Raw genomic sequence first — 26,106 nt, forward strand, 5'->3', positions numbered from 1 at the left:
TTGCCAATTTTTCCGCCAGGCACAGGTTGCACCTTTTGCTTTTGTTGCTGTAGGCCGCTGCTCTGCGGTGTACCGCCCATTGAATGCTGCATGCCTTCCCTTCATCCTTTTTGGTCCAGACGTACTGCGATAGGCGGGTGTCCTTCTCGTGTTGTCTGTGGCGGAATGAGGATTGGTGGTTATAGTAGCGTTGTTTGAATGTTGTTGCTGTTAATCCAGTATATTCCTTCTTCTCCATACCTGCGGTGACTCTTGCCTTATATACGATACTCTCCGTTAGACACGCTCCGTCCAGTGGACACGAGTCTTTCGCCCGACAGTTACAAGTCCTGGTATCGTTGTCACCTCCGTTAGCTTGTTTCTTGGGTCGTAGAATCGTGTTATTGTGTTGCTTGATGATAGTGGCCATATTCTGCATGCAACTGTAGCTAACCTTTACAGAGTTCCGGTTGAAGATTTTGTTGAGGCTTGAGCCTTTGGGGAAGTGTTTGGCCACTAGCTGGAGGAAGCGATGTCCAACGTTGGTGGCGACGTTCTTGCTAAATGGTGGGTTGAACCATATGATGTTCCGAGGGCGATTCCTTTTCTTCTTCTTCTTTGTCTCGTCCGTTTTACGCTCGTCAAAATACTGTACGTTCTCCCGGTATCCACTCTTCCTCAGCGCGTCACTGTAGATCGGAGTCGCATCTATGAAGACGTCTTCATCATTGGAAATATCTGTTAGTCTTCTGCTGATCGATGCAGGTAGGTTCTGGATGATTGTAGGTGGATGGTTTGACTGGCAGTTGATGTACATCGGCTTGTCGTTCGGTTTCCGGTAAGGGCAGTACTTTCCGGTGGTCAGGTCCAATGTCACGTCCAGAAAGTCGACTCTCTTCAGGTTTGTCTGTATCGTTATCTTCAGTCCGAGGTTCTGGAATATTTTGGTCATCTCCTTTCTTATTCGGTCAGCTTCATGTCCTGATGCATTCCTGAACACAGCCAGGCCGTCGTCGCGATACAACCCGACGTCTCGGCCGTTGAACACGTCCGCTATCATGGCGAGGGCGAAGGCTCCAACAAGCTCACACACCTCAGCCCCATCATAGCACCCCATTGTGACGTCAAAGTGCTCGTTGTGTCTCTTCACCCAGTGCCTCTCCAAGCCGAACAGCAGAGATCGCCTGGCGTGGAATATTATGTCACCCTCCTCCTGGGAGATGTCCGTGTAGCGGCGGGCGAATTCGACGGATCTCTGGAGGAGGTCTTCGGAGATTGAGGGGTAGAAATCTACGATGTCAAAGCACACGAATATGCAGTTTTCTTTCTCTGGTATTCTTGAGAACCACTCTATCACCGCTGCCGTGTTCCTCCATGCATTAATCTGCAGCTGGGGACGGAGTTGTTTTAGAGCGGTATCCAGTATAGACTTCGAGACTATGCCGATTTCACTCTTTGAGGGATTAATGAGCCGGCATGGCAGGGACCGGGAAAAGTTGTCTTTATGGTCCTTCAGCGTGATGTATGCGTCCTTCTTCGCCATTGCATCCATTCTGTCGTCCAGCTCCAGCGTCGCAGCAATTGTCTGAGCTTCCGAGTTGATCTGGTCGTAAGTCTCTGCCGGTGTAGGTTTGTAATGCTTGGTGATGTTGTTGCTCAGCAGTTTTGTGTACTGCTCTTTGTTGACTTCGTAGAGGTTTCTGGTCTTGTCACCCTAACACCAAGTTTTCGAGAATGGCAAACACGTCCTCCCTTGCCCAGCTCTATGAGAACCATTCAGCGTTGCAACATGGCTATGGAAAGTCCCTGATAATCAGCCATCTTGGTCCTGGCGAGGGTGAGAAAATTCTTGATTTAGGAAGTGGCACTGGACGTCTTTCAAAGGATATCGCTGATATCCTTGGACACGAAGGCGAGGTACTCGGTGTAGACCCAAACACAGAAAGAATAGAAGTCGCCAAAGTTCATTATGAACGCCATTTGTCCAACGGAGCAAAGGTGAAGTTCATGACTGATCTTGTTCATGATGCTGTGCCACATGGACCTTTTGATGCTGTCTTCTCCAACTTTGCGCTTCACTGGGTGCCGGACGATGATATGAATGCTACGATGAGCAGCATAGAGCGATGTCTGAAGACTGGAGGCCGCCTTTGTGCAAACATCACATTAACGACTGGTCCCTATGCCAATGATCTTTCACTGATGGCAACAGGACAGAGCGAAGAGGTGATAACCGGAATGAATTTTCGATCTCTCGACTTCTGGACAAACCAATGCAGAACGATGGGTCTGGAAGTACAATTCGCACAACAGGATGATGACATGGTCGTAAGTTTCAAGACTGTTCGGGAATACTTCGAGTTCGTGAAGGCGTACACAGAAGGAGGCGTCGATTACGGAAAGCTGAGCTCTGAACAACTGACTGCCTTCATCGCAAGTCATGATATGGGTAGCCTTGACTCGGAGCTTGTCTATCGTTCTGCAATGCTGACAGTGGTGGCGTCAAAGCCAGACAGTGCGGTAATTAAATTTTGAACCTTCCCCGAATTGACTCTCTCCCTCGACACGGAAATTTGTTCCGCTCAGTTCTCATTGCCCATTCAATGTCTGACATTGTACCAGTCCAGTCTAGTTACCTTTTATCCAAAGATCTCGTGGAAGAGAAAAATATCAGAATTGTAAAGTTTACTTCCCTCCATTGTTGCAAGTAACAGTATGTTTCAACTTACAATACTTTCATACAGATACAATGTAGATGCATTTGCGTTCGACACGCCCAGCTACGCCCATTGCATTTCAGTTTAGTGCCCAATAGCCCAGTATATTGCTAGCTGCTTTGGTTACTTACGTGTACTTGCGAATTGTGTCTGTCGGGTAGGATTAATCGTGCATGCTAATTTGTCACTTCCTTTGTCCTCCAAATCATCAGGATACATTATTGTACATTGTAGTCTTGTATGATTTCTATTCTTGGTCTTGTTTATGATCGAAATTGATCTCCAACAATTTTTGCAATCAAGAGTCATTCGGAGAGGCAGATGGGTCGTTATCCCCTCGTTCATGGCATGGGAGAGTGGAGAAAATCGTCAACTTTATCAATACATTTAGATGTATTTTACACACATTTTCACTGGAGCAGCAAAGCAGAGAAGGCGAAGCCTATCTGCACTAGTCCACAAAGAACGAAACAGTTCTGTTCGCAGATTGAGTATCTGCACTAGTCTCAAAGTGCACATTCCAAGAATCAGGTGCAGAACCACCGGACCTCAGTCAACACTCGATGTCTATCTTTATAGTCCCATGCAACCTGGTGCTTGAGATCGCCTCCCATTCTTGGAGTGCACTATGGCTGTGAGTGCGGGTGTCCCTGACAATAAAATCCGAGCTTCTAATCCAGCTGTACATATACAATATACAATGTACATGTATTATGTGTGTAATTATACTTACATACTGAAGTAGGACACACTTCAGGCTCTTGATTATTTTGAAAGTGTCACTAGTAGTAAACTAGTAAACAAGTGACACTTTCAAAATAATCAAGAGCCTGAAGTGTGTCCTACTTCTAAGCATAATGGACAAGAGGATAGCGTCCCTCATCGCCGACAATACCGGAGAGGCCCACAGACTACAGTGCCGTGATGGCTTCAATCCGGTGCCAGATCAGCTTTGCCTTGGTCCGATCCACTGTGATGTGCCTGAGGTGTGCTAGACGGCTCTATGCACCTGTCTTTGCCGCGGAGAGTCAGCTGCGCTTGTTGTTGCCGAGGCGGCTACTGGTATCCCCTGTTGAGGTCAATTGCCGTGCTCATTTATGTCATGTTCTGTATCATGTTCTCATAATTAAAATATTATCTGCTTTTCTTGTCATTCTTTAGGTACCGGCGGATTCTGCTCGAAAAGGTGGCAGATTCATACAAACCTTATGGCGGGCAATTCCTCGAATTCTGCTCAATCCGCGATATTCATGTTAAAACAAAATGGCGTCACGATTTATTGAAAGTGGTATAGTTGGTGGTACGAGTGTTCAAAACCATTTGAACTTCATACTGTTCGTCTTCTTTTTGACATGCTCTCTTTCCATCATCCTTAGCTTTTGTTTGTTGAGAGCTGTTTTGGCTTTCTCCTATACCTCTGGGGGATGCCAAGTGATGGTTTTGAGAGGTTGGTGATGGCTGTGAGCGAGAGTTTGCCGATCGGCGTCGTCCTCGCTATAGCGATGAAAATACTAGTTACTGCGCACCTGGCAGATATCACAATACGTCGGAGCGTCCAGGAGCAAAGGAATCTTGGGTTTTCACTGGAATCTAGTTCCTCCAGCATCGTGTAGCCCACCGTCGGTGAATGGCCGTCCAGAAAGGTCGAACCTGGTCTTCTGCAGCATCTCGCAGTCCTGCGAGGCATACTGAATACGCCTGTCATGTATTCTACAAATAAAAATCACGAAGTAGTGGACTTTATAGTGATGAGTCTATCCTGCATGCTGCAAAAGACGCAGGAAATGTGACTGGTGTCTGTACACTCAGTGATTGGACGCCAACACCCCAGTCTTCTCCTGCAGGATCTGTTTGACATTGACATTATGCAGTAGGTCGGCATTGACCTGGTTTGGCAGCTATCGTAATAGTATCTGCCTGGTTGGATGTAGCAGGTTGGCGTTTGCTCGTCGTCCAGTCCGGAATTTTCTTGTAACTCACGGTGGAGTACGCGCAGGGTTTGTGATCATCCCTGTTCACTTCAATATTATCAAACACAACGTTCCCTTTGTCACTCATCTTATCCTAAGTCACTGAATTTGCTGACAATATTGCACCACACTTGTCACAACCTACCGCCACTGCTGGCGGTAGCGACTGGTTCGTCAATGGTGGTGACCAGGCTGACTGACTAGCTTCGAGACAGCGGCCTCGTTGTCAACCCCGCGACAGCCTAAAGGTTGATTTTATCGATCCAGCCTCAGCGCCATGTTGACGATGCCCTAGTGACTGTGTGTCATGGATTGCCTTGCCATCAGCGGTCATTGCCGTCCACCTTGGTGCAGCCCTCAACAACTAGCTCAGCCCATGGGAGTCTCAAGTGGACAAAGTTGTTGCCAAAGTAGCTCAGAAGATTGGTGCATCGTGGTGTAGGTGAGCACATAACTAGGACTTCCCAGCGCCTATTTGTCCAGGCTGCGATACTATGTGACATGCTGTACTGCACATTCTTTTCAGCACTGCAAGGCCGGCAGCTGGACCGACTGCAGGGGCCGCGCACATGCAGGCCGCCTGTTGCCAGTGCAGCATTCTGGAACGTTCCTTCCTTCTGAGATCCGTGGAATAATAACTTTCTTTGCTTCAAAGCAAGTTGCTTACCTTTCTGTTGTGCTCCCAGTGTCCTTACAACAATAACCTACAGCAATGTTTTATTTTCCTTTCCATTCCCCAACCAATGAATACTACAATGTCGATTCTATTTCTGAATACTTTAGTGTGTGCCCGCGCACGCACGTGTGTGTGTGTGTATACCTCACTCGCCACTCGAAGTTCTGTTCCCCATTACTGGAACGCTGCCTGTTCTTTCAGGACCTGCCATCATCTGCGTATGGGCATTCAATGATTGTATTGTGTGTGTGTGTGTGTGTGTGTGTGTGTGTGTGTGTGTGTGTGTGTGTGTGTGTGTTTCATTCAGAATCAGATCCGCTATCGTTGCTATAAGAGAAAATCTGTGGGTTCATATCCAGTGCATTTGTAGATTTGCGTGCTTTTCTCGCCACGGGCGCATACATGGGACATTGTGTGTGTGTGTGTGTGTGTGTCTGTGTCTGTGTGTATAGGGATATTGTCTTTATCGGCTTTTGGTACTAATGTTCAGGTCTGTGCTTGCATGTGTGAACATGAAATTATTCGGTTCTGTACATGCTATTGCTATGTTGTATATTATTGTATGTATGTGTGCATTTCCACGAACAGTGTAGATGAGCGTGGAGAGTGCATTCATCCCTCATCAACCACTTCCCCTTGGGCTTACGAGAGTTTTTTCTGCGTACCTCTCATTTTTGTTTGTTTCTCTCTGATACTGTATTGATGCCGGTACCTGTACCTCGATGTGTTCCTCTATCTGCAGTCGCCTTTATCCTTCGGTCAAGTTAACGTTTATTGTGCTCTATTTATCGAGCGAATCAAAATAAACAATAATAACACAAGTCATGCTAGAGTGACGACATAGGGTTGATGCGATGGGACGTTATAATTAGGTGGAACAGAACACACATTGGGCAGATTGATTGGGCATCATTGATTGTGTAACAGTTTTCCCCTGTTCTCTATAACTTTACACTCCCTCGCACCTCGTGCGTCTTACGCCTGTCTATTAGCACCTTCATTGGCGCCATTGCCACATGTATACTATCACATTTTGCATATAACTGGTCGAGGCACGCTCAACCAGGCCTCTTACTTTTCAAGTTTGATTAAACCTGTTACACTGGTAGCAGAGGATGGTTACTACTCTGCTTTTGGCAGGTGTTCTGGTCGCTCTGCTTACGCTCCTCGTACTCGTCGTTCGGCTGATAAACGATATCAAGACCGCTCAGCGCGTTAGCCAAGGACACCGAACGATACATCCGAACTCGGAACCGTGGGAGCCAACACCCCGCCTTACGAAAGAGCCGCCTGTGTTTGGAGGAGATTCCGCTACATTCAAAGAATGGACGTTTGCAATGGACATGGCCCTACGGTCGTTGGCACTCCCAAATGCGGCACAGAGGGTCGACTACGCGGCAGGATTTTTGACTGGAAACGCTCGTCTTTGGTTGATAGCGGCATTGGAAGCTAACCAAGTGTTTTCCGACTGGCCTGCTCTGAAAGCGGCACTTGGCGATGTGTACGGACCACGGCACAACGAGGAAACATCGCGTATGGGACTAATTTCCGCAGCGCAGCGCGGGTCGCTGGACGCATACATTGCTGCTTTCACTCGCCTCAGCCTGCAAGTGCCGGAAATCGACCACCACACCAGAGCGCTGCTGTTCGTCAGGGGTCTAGTGCCGCACATCCAGCGACAGGTCATGCGTGAGCATCCACGTACCCTGGAGCAAGCTGTCATGGCAGCAAACACCGTGGAGCAGTCGTCAGGGCCACCGGCGTCGGGGCCACCAGCCAGTAGAGAGTCGCGTTCCGTGCCCAGCTTCCGTGGTCAGGGCCTCCGCAAGCTGACGGACCAAGAGCGTGTCCAACTGCGAGCAATGGGACACTGCTTTGCTTGCAGGAAGCCAGGCCACCTCGCTAAAGACTGTACTGAGGGTGGACAGCGCTACCCAAACGCTGGTCGCCAGTAAGAAAGGGGGTGCGCTTACTGGCGACGACCCAAGCGCCCACGCCGGTACCAGTCGCTAACCGGTTCGGAGCTCTGGAGGTTGAAGACGTTGCTCTCCAGGAACCTACGGAGCCGGAGACACCCATAGCTGTAGGAAATTGTCCCGTTGCAGAAAGGTGTCATGTCAGCAACGTCAGCGTCGGCAATGAACCTGAACACGACCTACTGCGCATACAGGGAAAGATCGGCGGTCGCCGTGCAGTGATGCTGATAGATTCCGGTTCGACGCATGACTTCATTGCAGACAGTTTTGTTCGAAAGCATCATCTTGACACGGATGCAAGCTCAGCAGTGCTGAGCGTAACATTGGCGGACGGCTCGACCAGCGAGGTCCCGCAGATTTCCACACGCACGCTAAGGGTGACAGTCGGGGGCTTCAGTGAGGAACAGCACTTTACTGTGTATCCCCTGACTCGCTACGACGCTATTCTTGGCAAGCCGTGGCTTACAAGGAACAACCCCAGCATCAACTTCCGTACGAACGAAGTTCAGTTGGACGGTGAGCCCTTTGTTGCCAAATTGCCTTCAGCTAACCCGCCGACAGCCGACCGGCCATCTGTGGAAAGCATGTTTATCAGTGGCCGACAAGCTCGTCATGCCCTGAGGAGTGGAGCCGAGGGGTTTCTTGCATGGGTCACTGCTGCAAACGAGGAGAATCGTTCCGGGCCACAACTCCAGGAATCAGAGCAACAAGACATCCAGAACCTGCTCAAGAGGTACCAGGATTTATTTCCAGACGAGCTGCCGAATGAGCTTCCACCGAAGAGACCAGTCGACCATGAAATCCAGATAGAAGATGGAGCCAGACCACCGTCTCGACCCGCCTACCGCCTGCCGAAACCAGAGATGGACGAGCTCCAGTCACAGCTATCAGAATTACTTGAGAAGGGATTCATTGAGCCAAGTAAGTCGCCATACGGTGCACCTGTGTTTTTTGTGAAAAAGTCGGATGGTACTCTGAGAATGGTGTGCGATTGGCGAGAATTGAATAGAATTACGATCAAAAACAAAGCTTGTCTTCCTAATATTGATGACTTATTCGACACGATCCAGGGCAGTGCATATTTCTCCAAGTTGGACTTGCGGTCAGGCTACAATCAAATCAGAATTCAAGACTCGGATGTTTCTAAGACGGCCATTAATACGCCGTTCGGCCACTTCCAATTTAGAGTCATGGGATTCGGGCTGACTAATGCCCCGGCCACCTTTCAGTCTCTCATGAACTCTATTCTGCAACCGCATCTCCGAAAATTCGTTGTAGTATTCTTGGATGACATTCTAGTTTTCAGCAAGACCTGGGAAGATCATCAGCATCATCTTCAAACAGTTCTAGAAACACTTAGAAATAGTGAGCTGTATTGCAAACAGTCTAAATGCGAATTCGGCGTGAGAGAAGTTCTCTTCTTGGGGCATAAAATCAACGGCACATCAATTTCCCCTGATCCCAAGAAGATAAGTGCTGTGGAAACATGGCCAACTCCGTCGTCAGTAACTGATGTGAGGAAGTTTCTTGGCTTTGCAAACTATTTCCGAAGGTTCATAGATCGACACTCGACCATCTCTCGTCCATTAGAAGAAATCACCGGAAAAAATTCACGCTTTGAATGGAGCGCTGCTAGACAGAAGGCATTCGAGTCTCTAAAATCAGCATTACTCGAGGCGCCAGTGTTGCAACTGGCCGATGTTGAGAAAAGCTTCATGGTAGAAACTGACGCAAGTGACTTTGCCGTGGCGGGTGTGCTCCTGCAGCAGGGAGAAGATATGGATTTGCATCCCGTAGCCTATTGTAGTCGGAAACTGTCAGCTGCAGAACGCAACTATACTGCGGCCGAGAGGGAAACGTTGGCTGTGGTATTTGCATTAAAGTGCTGGAGAATCTATCTATTCCGCCACTTTGACCTGATGACTGATAATATGGGTGTTGTCTATTTACGAACCAAACCGACTCTCACCAAGCGTGAGGCAAGATGGGTAGAGTTTTTAGCTGACTATGACTTTACGGTCTTTCACAAACCAGGAAAGAAAAACATTGCCGACCCGCTTTCACGCCGTCCAGATCTGTTCAGTGATTCTGAAATAGGCGGGTCATCCTATCCTCCTAACATTCAGTTGAATGCCATAGAGCATACCCTAGAGATTAATCCAGACTTAGCGCAGTTAATTGTCAACGGTTACAAGTGCGACAAGGATCTTGCTCCCATTATCAGGAGACTGAAAAATTCAAGCCATGACAATCTGCACGACCGTTACCTTCTAAATGAAACACCCGGTTATCTTTATCTCAGATCTTCACCACAGAACAGGTTATGCATTCCAAAGAGTAGCAAACTCCGACTCGCCCTGCTTCAAGAATACCATGACTGTGTGACTGCGGGGCATCCCGGTCGAGATCGCACCTATTTCAGACTCTCTAGATATTTCTATTGGCCCAGAATGGGACTGGATGTAAAGGCGTTTGTCAAGTCATGTGACGTCTGCCAACGAGTTAAAGGCGGCCAGCTAAAAACTGGTCTCTTGCAGAATTTACCAGTGCCCAGTCAGCCGTGGGCAGATATCTCGATGGATTTTATCATGGGTTTGCCTAGGACCGATACAGGTCATGATGCTATATATGTATTTGTAGACCGCTTGACAAAGTGTGTACATTTAGCACCTACTTCCTCTACTATTGACGCTAAAGGAAGTGCTGATCTGTATATTCAACATGTATTTCGACTTCATGGTTTGAGTTCTAGTATTGTATGTGATCGTGATCCAAGATTTACGGCAGCATTTTTTCAGGAATTGTTTGATCGCTTAGGAACGAAACTAGCATTTAGTACTGCCAATCACCCTCAGACAGATGGCCTAACTGAACGAGTAAACAGAATAGTAGAGGATGTGCTGAGGGCTTTTGTAAATCATAAACAAGATAACTGGGATATGCTCCTACCTCTCTGTGAGTTTTCTATCAACAGCGCTACTCAATCATCTACAGGAAACACACCGTTCTTCTTAAATTACGGTCTAAATCCCAGAGCGCCACCCGACTTCCTCAACCCTATTCAGGGAGGCAGAGATTCAGCTGATTGGTTGCAAGCAAGACAAGACGCGGTCAAGATCTCACAAGATGCGCTAGTGGCAGCTCAAGCTCGTCAGGCCTTCTATGCAGATCGGACAAGGGTCGAGGGAAAGCTGAAGGTGGGAGATTTGGTAATGGTCTACCGGGATTTCCTCCTGACTCCTGAAGCTCGGGACCGACCATCCCATAAATTACGCCCCAAGTGGTTTGGCCCCTTTCCTATAACCCATGTGGTCGGCCCGAATGCCTACAAGCTCAAGTTGCCTCATACCAGCCGCTGTCACCCGGTATTTAATGTGTCGGCACTCCGTGCCTACGAGAAGAACGCTATTCCTAATAGGAGACAGCCTACGCCTCCGCCTATCACGGACCTTGATGGTCATGCCCGCTATGTGGTGGAGAACATTCTCAGTCACCGCCGTCGGCAGAATCAGCTTCAGTACCTAGTCAAGTGGCAAGGCTACTCTGATGCCACTTGGGAGCCTGAACATTATTTGTTGGATGAATCTGGTAATGACATTGTTCCACTTCAGAAGTACAAAACCTTGGCTTCTGCCCGCTGAGTTTTGCAGTTGAACTTCTAGTTTCACCTTACACATTTGTTGAGCTTATTACACTTTATTTGCATGGAGTTTCAGTCGTCTTATTGTGTTACTTCAGTGCGAAGCCTTTTTTCGTCTCGCACGTGTTTGCGCTTATTGTACTCTATTCCACTTGAGCATTTGGGTTATAAGCTCCTTCCTCTCCATAGGAGGGGGATGATGTAACAGTTTTCCCCTGTTCTCTATAACTTTACACTCCCTCGCACCTCGTGCGTCTTACGCCTGTCTATTAGCACCTTCATTGGCGCCATTGCCACATGTATACTATCACATTTTGCATATAACTGGTCGAGGCACGCTCAACCAGGCCTCTTACTTTTCAAGTTTGATTAAACCTGTTACAGATTGTGCTCAGTCTAAACAGTGAACATAATAATTATCTCCAGTGACAGACTGTAGCGGCTAGCCTCCAATAGGTAGCTGGCACTAGTCGCTACTGCTTGTTTGACAGGTGCCGCCAGAACCCCTGTTGTGTCATGCTATAGATGCACATGCCCTATTCTGGGGCATACTGAGGTACTTTGATTTTGTTGACTGCATGTAGACAGCATCCAATAGTAGTACTCGTAGACCTTGGCTCTTTGTAGGTCAACCACCATCGCATGGATCGATCAGTGACTATGCACTTGGAGGTTGGAATAGCCCGCGCTGAACAGATCTTACCATGGCCCAGGGAGTGAACTCGCTTACTCGACTATCCCGGTTTTAGTTAACCAGCATGAGTGGTGCAATTTGTCCATACCATGTTGCGAGCTCACAGTTGTTAGGGCAGGTTTTGAGCTGCAACACGAAACAAAGCGAAATAACGGCGTGACTGTAGAGCAAGGAAGCGGCGAGACGGCACTTCCAGGACGAGACAGGCAGTAGAGATGTGTTCACAGCACGAGCAACCTCTCAAACCCTGCCGGTACTCCACAGTTACAAGAAAATGTCGGACTGGACGACGCGCCAATGCAAACCTGCTACATCCACCCAGGCAGATAGCTGCCAAACCAGGCCAATGTCGACCCACTGCATACTGGTATGTCAATGTCAAACAGATCCTGCAGGAAAAGACTGGGATGATATTGGCGTCCAGTGTACGGACACCAGTCACATTTCCTGCGTCTTTTGCAGCATACAGGATAGACTCATCACTATAAAGTCCACTACTTCGTGATTTTTATTTGTAGGATACATGACAGGCGTATTCAGTATGCCTCGCAGGACTGCGAGATGCTGCAGAAGACCAGGTTCGACCTTTCTAGACGGCCATTCACCGACGGTGGGCTACACGATGCTGGAGGAACTAGATTCCAGTGAAAACCCAAGATTCCTTTGCTCCTGGACGCTCCGACGTGTTGTGATATCTGCCAGGTGCGCAGTAACTAGTATTTTCATCGCTATAGCGAGGACGACGCCGATCGGCAAACTCTCGCTCACAGCCATCACCAGCCTCTCAAAACCATCACTTGGCATCCCCCAGAGGTATAGGAGAAAGCCAAAACAGCTCTCAACAAACAAAAGCTAAGGACGATGGAAAGAGAGCATGTCAAAAAGAAGACGAACAGTATGAAGTTCAAATGGGTTTGAACACTCGTACCACCAACAATACCACTTTCAATAAATCGTGACGCCATTTTGTTTTAACACGCATACGGTCCATTTCTTTATCCACATACCAAACATGCATGAAACTGACCAGAAAAAGTACCGAATTCTGCCAACATTTCTGCCGGAATAATCCGCCGGTGCCCATCAGTCTTGTTCCTAATGTTTGTTTGGTTTCCTCTAGTTTTCTTTTGTTCGCGGAGAAAGCGGGGAGCCGGAACGCAGAACCTTCAACGCTGTATATATTATTATTTCACGGAGAAGGCGGAGAGCCGGACCGTGCACTTCGCGCAAGTATACATTGTAATCATATTCTTGTCTCCAATGAAATAATGACTTGTGTGTAAGTCATGCATGTACATGTACAGAACGATTGTACAGTCATGTACATGTACATCGAGGTTTAGCCTGTCCCACACAAAATAATATTATGTACAGTCATGTACCTTTGCTGTTTGCGTTATGCAGAGCCCACTGACTTGTCAGTTTGAGCACTCTGGCAAGGATTTACAATGTAGGTACGTTCGGGCCTGGTTTTAAATCTGGCTTTGGAAATATATTTTCATTGCTATCAGGTTCGCCCTATTTTCCTCTGTGCTGCGCTGATGAGTCCACAAAGGACGAAACAGTTCTGTCCGCAGATTGACTATTTCGCTCCTGCTCTTGTAGCTGTTGAGCACTCTTGTGTGGGGTAGTGCCTTTGCTGTTTGCGTTATGCAGAGCTGACTGACTTGTCAGTTTGAGCACTCTGGCGAGGTACTTCCACCACAAAGGACGAAACAGTTCTGTCCGCAGATTGACTATTTCGCTCCTGCTCTTGTAGCTGGTGAGCACTTTTGTGTGGGGTAGTGCCTTTGGTGTTTGCGTTATGCAGAGCTGACTGACTTGTCAGTTTGAGCACTCTAGCAAGGTACTTTAGGGCCTGGTTTGAATCTCGCTTTGGAAAATATATTTTTTATTGCTATCAGGTTCGGCCTTATTTCCTCTGTGCTGCGCTGATGAGTCCACAAAGGACGAAACAGCATGCTGTCCGCAGATTGAGTTTACATGTACATTGTATTAATTTTGATATACATAATTATACATGCACATGTAGCCTTAGGGACCGTCCTGATGTTTCGTGGTCAGTGTAAGTTTCGCGTTGCTATTCATTGGCACCTGTTTTCTGTCGGTTGGCAGTGCGTGCAACCTGGGTACAATCATTGCGGTTCTATTTCCAGACAAGTCAAGGGGCTCTGGTCCCAATTCCCCGCTTCACGGCCGTAACTCCATGCCTTTTCGTGTTTGCTGTACTTTGGATTTCTCTTCACGGGTCAAGCACATGGACATGACCATGATTGTACACTGTACAATGCCGCTCAGTATGGGTATCGCGTTTGCGAACTTCTATGTACATGTACATGTACATGTACATGTAACTTACAGTCGTCGGTGAAACTCGACTGTTGACTGTTGGGGAAATAGAGCCACTTTACCACAAATAGTAGAAAAGAAAGCTGACACCAAAGAGGATGGACTCGATAATATTATATACTTCAAATATTTACATTGTATACACCATGGACTGGACAAAGGCAATAGCATTCACCTACATGTACCCTACATTGTACGGTTGCGCCAGTTCGTTGAGATACTTTTCACAGCGCTACGATTCACAGCGCGACAGTTGATCGCGCGACATTTCACAACCCGACACTTCACAGTGTGGACTTTTCACAGTGGTACGATTCACAGCGGGTCAATTCAAACCATGGACATTTCACATCTCCAGGAGGTCATTTCTTTTCCGCACCGCTACTGTCTGGAATGCCTTGCCCGCAGACCTGAGAGCCGCAGCCTCGCAGTCCTTGTTTCGCAGTCACATTTGAACGCACTTCTCTGACACAAAACGCAATGCCAATCCTCACTGACATGCCTCTGTCCTCTTTCTTTGAGCTTTGCGCTGATTCTTTTTTTGTGTTTATTTTTCTGTTTCGGTATATTTCGTATTTCAAGGCGCAACCCGAGGCTATAGGCATTATTGAGTAAAGGACCATTCTGAAACATAAAATTGTTATGTATTTTTTCTAGCTAGGCTGTTTATTAGCCATCCACTGTCTGCTATCTCAACCCTACAGCCTCCCAACGTAATGGAACTCCCTTCAATTTAGACTATGTCTTTGGGAAATCCTCAAATATATAATAATAATAATAATAATAATAATAATAATAATGTAGAAGAGAAAAGGACATATGGATACGAGTTAAGAGTAACTCTCCATCACTGTAACATGATACTTTATACAGTCAGAAAGTGCAATAACTAGGCACAAAACTGACAGAGTACTGAAACATTCGACGTCCTGACACCTAGCTTCAACACATCTCCGTAGAGCTAACCGACAGCCTTCCAACTTGGAAGGTTCAAGGTTATGGAAAGACCAAAGAGGGGAAGGCAAGCGCAACGAAAACGAGCAAAAGCTACAGTCCCAACGGAACAAAGAATGTCGATTGTTACTGGACGATGACGAGACCAGTACGATATTTGACAATTTGGCTTTCAATGTCATAATTATGGGACTGTCCCTGCTGTGAATTGTACTGGGTGTGAATTGTCTCGCTGTAAACTATCCCACTGTGATTTGTCACTGTTGTGAATACTGGCCGCTGCGAAAAATCTCGCTGTGAATTGCGGGCGACGAACTGTGGGGGTATGAATAATCCCGCTGCGAACGGTCGTAGATCCTGGTAGCAATGTCTGATCCATCGGGAACGGACACAATTACTACTTGAAAGTATTTCACTTTACAAACACATCAGACTAGTAAGGTGCATAGGAAGAGCTTCAAATATGGCCATGAGAAGGGTAAATGTGACATTGCCTGAGTATATCATGTGATGTGTGGCGGCATTCGGCAAGTCAAAATTCTCCTAGGCGAAACAGTGGTGTAACGGTCAATGCGCATCATATTGGTCAATGGGGTTGGCTAAAGGTTTTGGAATGTTGTACAGTCAACAAAGAGAGCAATCGAAACTTGGAAAGTTCATGAACAGTGGACCTGGTTGCATCCAGACTTGGAAACTCAGAGTTTTAGTTTCAGACTTGCAGACAAGCAATCCAGAACTTATCGATCCTCAGGCTTTGAAGCAACGATAGTCAGCACGGATAGAATATAAACAAACTTCGACTCCAATGAACCGAGGCTATGGTTGCCCATGAAATCGGACAACTCACGCGCATTCAGCTTCTGATAATCCACAGCTCCTTCAGTGTAGGCCTTGACGAAGTCAAAGTACTCTCGAACACTGGGAAAGTTCATGGTGGTATTGTCATCCTGCAGAGCGTACTCTATCTGTAAACCGGCCGCAGTGAATTTGTCCGTCCAATACTGTAGAGACCGAAAGTCCATGCCAGTGACAGATTCTTCCGTTTGACCAGTAGTTACCAGGGAGAGATCATTGGCACAGGCACCACTGTCGTGGGTCAAATTAGCGCAGAGACGACCTCCGGGTTTCAGGCATTTGACGATACTGGACACACTGGCGTCGGTGTCGTCTTTTGGCACCCAATGAAGTGCAAAGTTGGAGAAGACAGCATCAAACGGTCCATGTTGCACAGCATCATGAACAAGACCAGGTATAAACGTCAAGTTACGTTGATGGGATTCGGAACAACGTCGCTCTTCCTCCGTAGCAACAGCTATCCTCTCAGTGTTCGGGTCGACGCCCAGTACGCGTCCTTGCTTTGCCACAACGCTTCCGATTTTTCTTGCCAATCTCCCCGTGCCACAGCCCAAGTCCAAGACGGTTTGGCCTGGAAAAGGCCGCAGGTGGGATGCTATAAGGTCTTGGCCAAGCTCGTATTGCACGCTGGAATGATCTTCGTACAAACGTGCAACTTGAGGAGTCTTTTCCATCATCGACATTTCGGTTTCTCTTAAAATAAACGAACGAGACACAGGAAAGCACCGAAAGCTAGAGTGAAATCAAGCGACTGACTAGGTAGCAGTTCTGCAAGGGCTTATATAGAGAGCATACGCGATACTAGCACTACATTGTATTTTTAAAGCAATTAATTGTGTTTTGTTGGTATTGTTCGTTGCATAAAAATCGTTTTGGACTAACGTACATGTGCATGTACTACTTCGAGTATTTTAAATGATGATACGGATGGACGTGATTTCGGAACGAGTGGGACGGGAGAACATTTCCCAGGAAAATGTCCATAAAGTTGCAATGACAGCATGGTTTGTTCGAATCTAAATGTACATGTAGGTGGGGTTCAAACGCATGGAGGTGGGTGATCCTGTAATTGGTTCATAATAAAGGGATACAATTATTGATGGATGGGTAGTTGCCAATACTGGGTTTGCGTAAGTGGTCGGAAACAAAGCGAGTGGTAAAAGCACAGTAATGTGTGGGTGTAGCAAGTTATTCACCACGCAATCTTGACGTTTATTACCACCAGCCGAGCTTTGACAGCAGGTTCCTCGTAGCTGCTAAATGTGTACTTGCATTGCATGTGCATGATGTGATATCCGCGGTGACTGATGGTGTCCACAAAATAACATAAACACTGTCCCACCACTTGCATGTAACACACACAGCTGGCTTCCACGTCAGCCCTGACCATTGTGCATATACATGTGTCTGTACATTACATGTACGCCTGGACGACAATATAACACTCCGGAACATACTCAGTTCTGTCTTCTGCCGCGGGTGAAGAGCGTGTACGTGTCGATACACCCAAACTGCATACCAACACCGAGAGTACGTAACTCACCTGCGGTTTTGCACTTTTTGTAACACATGTGTGGTGATACATGGGTATTCCTTTTGCCGTCAGCTGTGGGTCGCGGGTGTATCATGGCGAAAATCAAACACATAATTATGCCTGAACCGCGGAACATGTATCTCCCTTAGGCAAACGTCTGGTGCACTAATTGCTGGTGTAATCAAAGAACACTTACCCACTTTACCCACGTCACCTTTTTTACTTTACGCCAGCTACGAACCAGACCTCCACTCGGCCGCATCGAACGAGTGTTTGCACTAGTGATGTGATTCCTGTCGTAAAAGCAGTTTGCTATAATTTTCTTTTATTGTTTTACTTTTAACATACCACAGAACTATCAGATGCTCCACAGCGGGGGCGGAGGTATATAAGATGGAAGTGGGAGCGGGGCAGGAGTAACTCCTCCGATCAAGGGTCTCGGATTCCATGAGGGAGAGAGATGCGCCACGAAGATGTGCAGGCGCTACATGTACGTATGTCCCTCCGCAACGATGAATGCCAAACGTTACGGGATGATGATGACGAGACTAGTAAGACCATTGGACAAACTGGTCTAACTACAACTCGTCTTCCTCATTGGAACTTTCCGCACCTACATGTAAGCCTTCCAAGTTTGAAAGTTGTTGGTTTGCGCTTCGTACATGTGTTGGAACCAGGTATCAGTCTACCAGGTCGTCGAATGTCTCAATATCCTTGTCTTTTGTGTGCCTTCTTCTCGCACTTTCTGACTGTATATTATTTCGTTAGTCATAACTAGTAACGTATAGGTCCTTTTCTCTTTACATAATACTATCGGCTCAACATCCGAGTTATTGATTGTAAATCCATTAGGAAATGTTGAGGAACACAAACAATTATGGCAGAGAACCTGCACGTTCTACGAAATGTAACTGTGTGCACCAGGTTCATGGTCAATGTCTTTGATCTTTGAGTTTGCAAAGCTTGGCATTGAATCCCAAGGAGAAGGGAGAGAGTTGTAAATACGTGTGTAGATTTAGGGTCCACCTTTATCTTATCAGTCGGTCGCTTATGGACAAGAGCAATATGGAATTTCGTTGACGAAACCTTCACCTAGAATCACAAATGAGTTTCTACTAATATTTAATATTCTTTTAAGTTATCATAAAGGGAATAGAAAAGAGAAAAATCTGAAGGAATTTGGCTGTCACCACCAGGATTCGAACCAGGGACCTTCGCTTGAGGGTATTATTATCCACATGTACACGTACATGTACCTTTGTGACTGAAGCGAGTAAGCCCGGCCATCGGCATCCCAATTGTTGTGTAGGTCCCTTTGACATCCGCGTGTGTCCTGGTCTAGCCATCAACACCGCAAACCTTTGCAGCAACTCTCCTGATTGCAAGACGCCAGGATAAGAATGATACACATGAACTTGTAGTGCAGTGGTCCAAATGAATGGATCTTCAGAGTTGTCAGAAGGTAATCAGAATCATCACAAGTACGGATTTTAGGCTGTCGAATACTCGCTTTGCGTAAGGCGTTTAAGGAGCGTAATGCCCAATGCTGTATGTGGTACATGTATTGCCATTTTGTAAGGTAACTATCAGGTTGGATCGCAGACTAGTGCAATATGTGCACAGTGTGTCGTAGGTGATGGAGGTTTCTATTGACTGCTCGCCATACATGTGTGCCATGACATTTCCGCAGCCACTTACTGTTTTAGACGGACCTGACTTTCTCTCACTTGAAACGTCCTCCAAAGCCACCTCGAATCCATAAGCACGCAGATACAAGATACTTCACTAGTTTGAGGGAAAGACACAAGATACTTCGAAGTATTATAATAAGTATTAGGTTGCACACTCCATTCGCTGTAATCAGTATGTTCAAGATGCATGGATGCTGGACATACATGGAAAAAGGTCGTGTGTATTTCACAACGCCTTGTAATGTACCATGACAAAGTGCCGAACATCTAATACATATGTAGGTCTTAACACCCGACAATTATCCACCTTTGACCTGGCCCAAGCCGATATTTTCCACAAACACACATTTTGACGAAAGAGCTCGAGCTCCCACGTAGGGAGCGACACACAAAAAAACAAAATTAAGGCTAAAGGAAGTTGGTTGCTCCAACGAGGAGCACACGCTTCTTGCCGAACTTGACACTTGACTGACTCACGACTGCCATCCGGAGCACACGAGGAGCACGTCGCACCTTCCGCTCGGCAAACCTGAAAGAAAGCACCACTCCCTGCTCAATACACAGTGTTTCGGGGAATTCACCCCTCATCAGTTGAGCTTGAGTAGGCTGAGGAAGATTGTGCCTGAAAAGCACCACTTATATACTGCTCTCCAGGCCAAACCATCACCAGGGATACAAACTTACAGAGACGCTTTGTTTCCAGCGCGACAAACACCTCGTGAAGCCCCAGGTAGCAGCGTGAGTCAGAGTCGCTCATGGAGTTGTGCTGAACAGACGTTGAGAGCCAGTATAGCTATTCACAACGCTTTCACCTCCAACAACTAGTCGCACGTCCGCGTGAGGGACAACAATACGTTCTAAGTTCGTAAGGCTAAAGGTAGACTGAAAGAACGAAAACGGTTAGGAGTGTATTAAAGAACGTCGGTGTGGAGAAAGCAATTTCATAATTGCAATAAAGAATAGAATTGACTCTTTCATGGCAAGACAACATCGATAATCAAATTTAATAACAAATCGTTCGATCCGCCTAGCACTAGCGCGCTGCTAGTGCATACTTTATGTGACGGTGTACCTACAACAGCCTAGTACTGCCTACTAGTAGCCCAGTAGGCTAGTCGTGGCGGATACACATGTAAGTGTCCCAGACGTGAAGAGATTTTGGTCGAAGACAATGAAGCAGAATTTGAAACCAATCAGGATTGTAGTACTTCAAGAAAATGCGTGCCAACGGCTTGCAATTTTTGGCGAATATGCATTGTTAAACATTCTCCAAGCCCTAAAGTATTCGTTTCTGTTTATAGTATCTCGGTATTGAGGCCTGATCATCGTAATTCTTGACTATGTGAAACTTGGACTTTCAACACAGCTTCCTCTCTCTCTCCCTCTCTCTCCCTCTCTCTCCCTCTCTCTCTATCTCTCCCTCTCTCTTTCTTTCTCTCTCTCTCTCTCCCTCTCCCTCTCCCTCCCTATCTCTCAACCTCTCGCTCGCTCTCTCTCTCTTTCTCTCTCTTTCTCTCTCTCTTTCTCTTTCTCTTTCTCTCTCTCCCTCTCTCTATATCTCTCTCTATCTATCTCTCTCTGTCTTTCTCTCAATCTCTATCTATATATCTATCTCTCTATATCTCTCTCCCTCCCTCCCTCCCTCCCTCCCTCCCTCCCTCCCTCCCTCCCTCTCTCTCTCTCCCTCTCTCTCCCTCTCTCTCTGTCTCTGTCTCTCTCACTCTCTCTCTCTCTCGTGAGTGTAGTATGTTGTTATATACATATTAAGAGGAAAGGACCTATAAGTTACACTATTGGCATTTCCGATATGCTTCTGGAAAATGCGCTGCGCTTGCGTACTTGTTCTTACTGCGATACGTTCTAACAATATTTAGATGCCTTTTGTTGGCTCTTCCTCCTGGATTTCATTGACAGATGCGTTAAGACCGTGGGTCCTTCCATGAGTTACATGCGAACTGTAACTATTATTATTAGTATTAGTAAGTTACTACACTGTAGTTATGATTAGCAGTCCAGCCGAATTGACACCTACTTACAACACATCTACGAACTGTAAACCAAAAAATGCTGTAAACTATCACGACTCAGCAGAAGCGGCAGCAGGAACAGCGACCTTGATCCTGAAACCACCAGTTCAATGACATGGACAGGAACATTAGAAAAAGAACACCAAATTTTGCACATGGGCTTTGTTACAAGCCCGGGGGCACCATTAAAGAGAGGGCGTTATTTTTCACAGGCTCTATAGACTGGAGCATTACTTGGGATGGGGCACTATTCAAGAGAGGGCTCTAATGGCGCGAGTACGGTAATTACTTTTGGCTCAACATCCCAGTTTTTAATATCCTTAATATCAATTTGGCAGTTTAAATGGGAAAAAGTCTGAAGAAATGTGCCTCTCACTTCTCGTACAGAAAGACTCAAATCAGAGCCTTCGCCCAAGGCCAACTATGCAATACCACTAATCGAAGGTAAGGCATATTCGTCATACCGGTAGTGTTCTCGGCATACTATATCCTCATCGTTCTCATTTGCCAAATACATGCCGTTCTATGTTTTATCGCTCGTATCTATTACCTATTTTCCAGTATGCATGTCAGTCTTGGTGTAGTCTAAGTCAACATCTTGTGAACAAACTTGAAATCCAACATAAATCTCTTCTTAAAATATTGTTTAACAAGCAGCGTTTATTTCCTAGTCTTGAGCTCTATTGTATCAGCAATACTCAGCCACTGCAAGATAATCGCAAACAGCAGCTTTGCGTTTTGATCCACAGAATTCGCCTAGGTAAAATTCCCATTCATCTCTCCGTATTCAATTGGTTTTCTCTGTCCCGGTCCACTCGTAATAGTCTCTCACTTCCCTGTGCTAATTCAGCCGCATTTACCAACTCTCCTCTGTTTTTGTCCTACAGCCTTTGGCTGCAGCTTCCCCAGCATGTTAAGACATCAAAATGTCTTTCCAGCTTTAAAAATGCACTCCGAGCGCATAATGTAGTACGATAGGATCTCATTGCTGGATTCTTGTCTATCCTTCTTTCTTCTCTTTTTCTATATTCCTTTCTTTTCTTTTCTTGCCGTGGTTGACTATCACCCCTCTCTCGCTCTTTGCGTGCCAATTGGTCATGAACCACGAGTTGAGTGAAATAAATAAATAAATAAATACCAGTAGCGATCGTTCAACATTTTCTTCAGACTTCGAAACTCACTCTTCCTGTAAATCCACTCCGGCTGCTGGAACGCAACCCTCAATGTAACCTACACACTTCACGTACAAACGAGCACGTTGAGAGACCCCTTAGTCAAGCTGACTTGTACATTGAAGGCAGGATGCTTGTTTTTGGTGTTCTACATGTAGGTGGAGTGCATTAGAGATGTTGACTTGTTGTAGAGGTTAGTAGAAGAATAGGGCTGCGGTTGGAGTCGTGGGTGACCTTACAAAGTATTTTGGTGAGTGGACGGGCATTGCTCTGAAGCATCCGCCGCTGACTGCAATCAAGACGTACCAGTGTACTATGGAGAACAGGGACGAGTGAACAAATATGTACTTTGTTTGCTACACTCCTTGCCGAAGTCCCCAGAGCCAAGGCCAGGGTGAGAATTGGGAGATATTAATATTGAATTGTAGTGTGAGACCACCATAGTGATGCTGGCAATGGTGGTGATTTCGTTTCGCTTTCCCTTTTAAAATCATCTCTTAAAACGGATGATTTCAAAATTGGCAGCATTGGAGTCTCCGAATATTGGAAAGGATTAGTTGATGCAGGAAAAAGTCTTCTTTTGCCAACACTACCGCAAATCGGTACATCAAGCCGGCCCCAGGCACCTAGTAGGGGCAACCCAGTTTGATCGACAGAGGCCCCAGTACTGCACAAAGTCTATTTATTTATTTATTCAACATCTTATGGCTTCCGATGGCAGCCAAAACGGGAAGATGTGGGTGATAGCCAACCATGGTAAAAGAAGGAGAAGATTATATACATGAAAAGGAAACAGCCGAAAAGCTATATATATTGATTAGTTTTTACTTGCAAGTATTATTATTATGGTGCACTCAGTCATCAGCAGGCCCTTAGATTCACTTTAAATTCTTTCAATGATGCAGAAGTCTTCACTGATTCGGGAAGTTGTAGCCATGCACAGTAGCCCTGGAAGAATGGCGATCTTGTGAATTGCGTTGACTTGGCCTTGGGAAGAGACACTTTGTTTCTGGTGGAGCGGCCCGAAACAAACCAGTTATAAGGCTTTATATGTTCAGGAACACAACCCAAGAGAATTCGATGAACCAATATACAGAGGCAAGTTAGTCGGCGTTGCTCTAACGGAGTAGTCTAATCTTGCACACACTGTAGACAACTATTATCGGTTTGGCACGGTTTACAACAACTGTCTTTACTTCTGTATCACACCAGCACACGAAGCACGGAAGCCATATAATTTCGACTAGGCCTTTCGTACCATTGCTCTTCAAGTTTTTTCAGGAATCCGGCCACAAAGCGTTACCGCCTGCACAAATACATACGATGACATAACAAAGCCGTAAAAAATATATAATTTTATAAAAATTTACTAAACAGCAATAGCTGCCTCTGAAACCGCCAGCGTGGCGGGAGGCTTGTCACATGCTATGAGATTGTGGCTCTTGTTCATCCATTCTTTGTTGATATTTTCGTCAAGTCGAATACAATGGTGATTAACAAGGTAGCAAGCAAGTCCTTATAACCGGCACTTTGTATTCGACTTGAAGAGAAATGGTACGAAAGGCCTAGTCGAAATTATGGCTTCTGTGCTCCGTGTGGTGATTTGCTTTCCTCCAACCAAAAATCTATTCTGTATCACTCAAAGCCTATCGGGCTGATCGCCTATGATGTCTGTGGGATCGTGCGAAGGTAGAGAAGTCATGAACATGGAGGTTCGTGCTAGAGCTAGCATCAGCGACAAAAATAACTGGAGACTAACATGACAACTGAAGTATAGTAACTCAAGGTGAAAGATCCCTCTCCAGCTAGGTTAGATAAGAAATTACCCACAAAACAAACGTGTTATGGGTAGCACTTCAGCTACATGCCGCAGAATGTTGTGTTTTAAACTATTTATATCAAAATGTGGATGATATCTATTTGTGGAACAGTCTCATGCATGCATGTTTATCACTAACGCAAAGAGTATTGTGAATAATGGGTGATACTAGTAATGGACATTCCGATAGGCATGATAAAATTTAATTAGAAAATGATTCCTTAGGCCGAACAACAAGTTGATTTTGATGAAGTAGAGTTCAGTTCAGTGCTCCAATGACGGCTTTGACGCAATGATTGTCAAGATGGTAGCAACACAGACAAAAGGCGAGTCCAAGGAGCCCAGTCCTTGATTGCTGATGAAATCGGCTAGGTCGTCTGCATTGACGCTCTCGTAATCAATCGCAGCTTCTGTGTAGGCTTTGACAAACTCGAAATAGCTGCGAATGCTAGGGAATTTCCCCGTGGTGTCCTCTTCTTGCTCCGCGTGCTCAATGCACAGACCAGCTTGTTTCAATTTGCTCGTCCAGTAGTTAAGCGGCCGCAGGTGCATACCAGTAGCGGATTCTTCAGATCTTCCATTGACAAAAAGAGAGAGCTGGTTTGCGTAGCCTCCTGTGCCACGTGTCAAAGTAGCGCAGAGACGACCTCCAGGTTTCAGGCATTTGACGATACTCGACACACTGGCATCCGTGTCGTCTTCAGGTACCCAGTGAAGTGCAAAATTGGAGAAGACGGCATCAAACGGTCCATGTTGCACGGCATCATGAACAAGACCAGTCATGAACTTCACGTTACGTTGATGAGATTCGGAACAATGTCGCTCTTCCTCCCTAGCAACAGCTATCCTCTCAGTGTTGGGGTCGACGCCCAGTACGCGTCCTTGCTTTGCCACAGCGCTTCCGATGTTTCTTGCCAAACTCCCCGTGCCACAGCCCAAGTCCAAGACGGTTTGGCCTGGAAAAGGTCGCATGTGAGATGCTATAAGGTCTTGGCCAATCTCGTATTGCACGCTGGAATGATCTTTGTACAGACGTGCAACTTGAGAAATCTTTTCCTTCGTCGCCATTTCTGCCTCTTTTAAAATCACCGAACGGGACACGGGGAAGCACCGAAACCTAGAGTGAAATCAAGCGACTGACTAGGAAGCAGTTCTGCTAGGGCTTATAATAGGGAGCATACGGTATACTAGGCACGTATGCGGATGCTGGGGCATGCACTGCGACTCTCGCCGGACACCCCAGCGTAGCAAGCCACGAGTGGGTACTTCACCCCACAGCAACGTGGGCACAAGGGCCGGCCCAGATCGTCGCTGGTCGGCACCCTGAACCAAGACCTGCTCAGCAGTCGCAAGCCGGGCCTCTCGAGCCGAAGCCATCTGGACGACGTGGGATAGTTTGCTGCGGATCGCAATGGATGGCGGCAGATAATCTGAAGGATTCGCCACAACTGCCGGATATTGACATACATGTACATAATTATATTGTACAGAGCTAGAGAACAGCAGCGGAAGCATGTATAGCACGACTGTTCATGTTGTACGCGTATCTGTGTTATTATTATTATACGGTATGCTGGTACTACATTGTATGTTCAAAGCAATTTTAAATCGTCTTAGCTGGTCCATGGTATTGTTCGTTGCATACCATTTCGTTTTTTGGACTGACGGACATCTCCTAGTAGTGAGTATCCGGATGGATATAATTTCGGAACGGGTGGGACGAGCGAACAATCTCCATGATAATATCCATGGCATTGCAATGACAGCATGTGCTGTGATCATGCCAGAAATCATGTATGGCTCAAATTACTTTTTGAGTGCACTCCACCAACATCACCTGGAGCTACTACAGAAGCTTCAAAACCGGGCTGTCAAGGCTGTGTATGGTGAACCTCCACATGCCCACCCTCTCCTTGGTGCATCGCCCCTATATATTTTGCTGGAACTGTTCCGCCACAAGATGCTCTGCTTCGTGCTGCGCTTCGTGCGACGCTGTGTCAATGGCACTGCATCTGTCCTGCTGGAAAATTTGTTTGGGCAGACAAAGTCGCAA

At 46.4% G+C, this 26,106-nt stretch overlaps 3 protein-coding genes across 3 annotated transcripts; 1 reads left to right on the top strand and 2 right to left on the bottom strand.

The window, feature by feature from the left end:
• Nucleotides 1-1,713: 1,713 nt before the first annotated feature.
• Nucleotides 1,714-2,514, top strand: LOC135810537 (arsenite methyltransferase-like). The gene has a single exon (XM_065324029.1). The coding sequence runs from the start codon at nucleotides 1,714-1,716 to the stop codon at nucleotides 2,512-2,514; it is 801 nt and encodes a 266-aa protein (XP_065180101.1).
• A 13,178-nt stretch (nucleotides 2,515-15,692) lies between these two features.
• Nucleotides 15,693-16,493, bottom strand: LOC135810539 (uncharacterized). The gene has a single exon (XM_065324031.1). It carries the CDS (start codon nucleotides 16,491-16,493, stop codon nucleotides 15,693-15,695), a length of 801 nt encoding a protein of 266 aa, XP_065180103.1.
• Nucleotides 16,494-24,317: 7,824 nt separating this feature from the next.
• On the bottom strand, nucleotides 24,318-25,121 carry LOC135810540 (ubiquinone/menaquinone biosynthesis C-methyltransferase UbiE-like). The gene has a single exon (XM_065324032.1). The coding sequence runs from the start codon at nucleotides 25,119-25,121 to the stop codon at nucleotides 24,318-24,320; it is 804 nt and encodes a 267-aa protein (XP_065180104.1).
• Between the last annotated feature and the right edge of the window lie 985 nt (nucleotides 25,122-26,106).

Source organism: Sycon ciliatum, chromosome 2 (genome assembly GCF_964019385.1).
Source record: "Sycon ciliatum chromosome 2, ocSycCili1.1, whole genome shotgun sequence".
NCBI classification, from domain to species: Eukaryota; Metazoa; Porifera; class Calcarea; order Leucosolenida; family Sycettidae; genus Sycon; species Sycon ciliatum.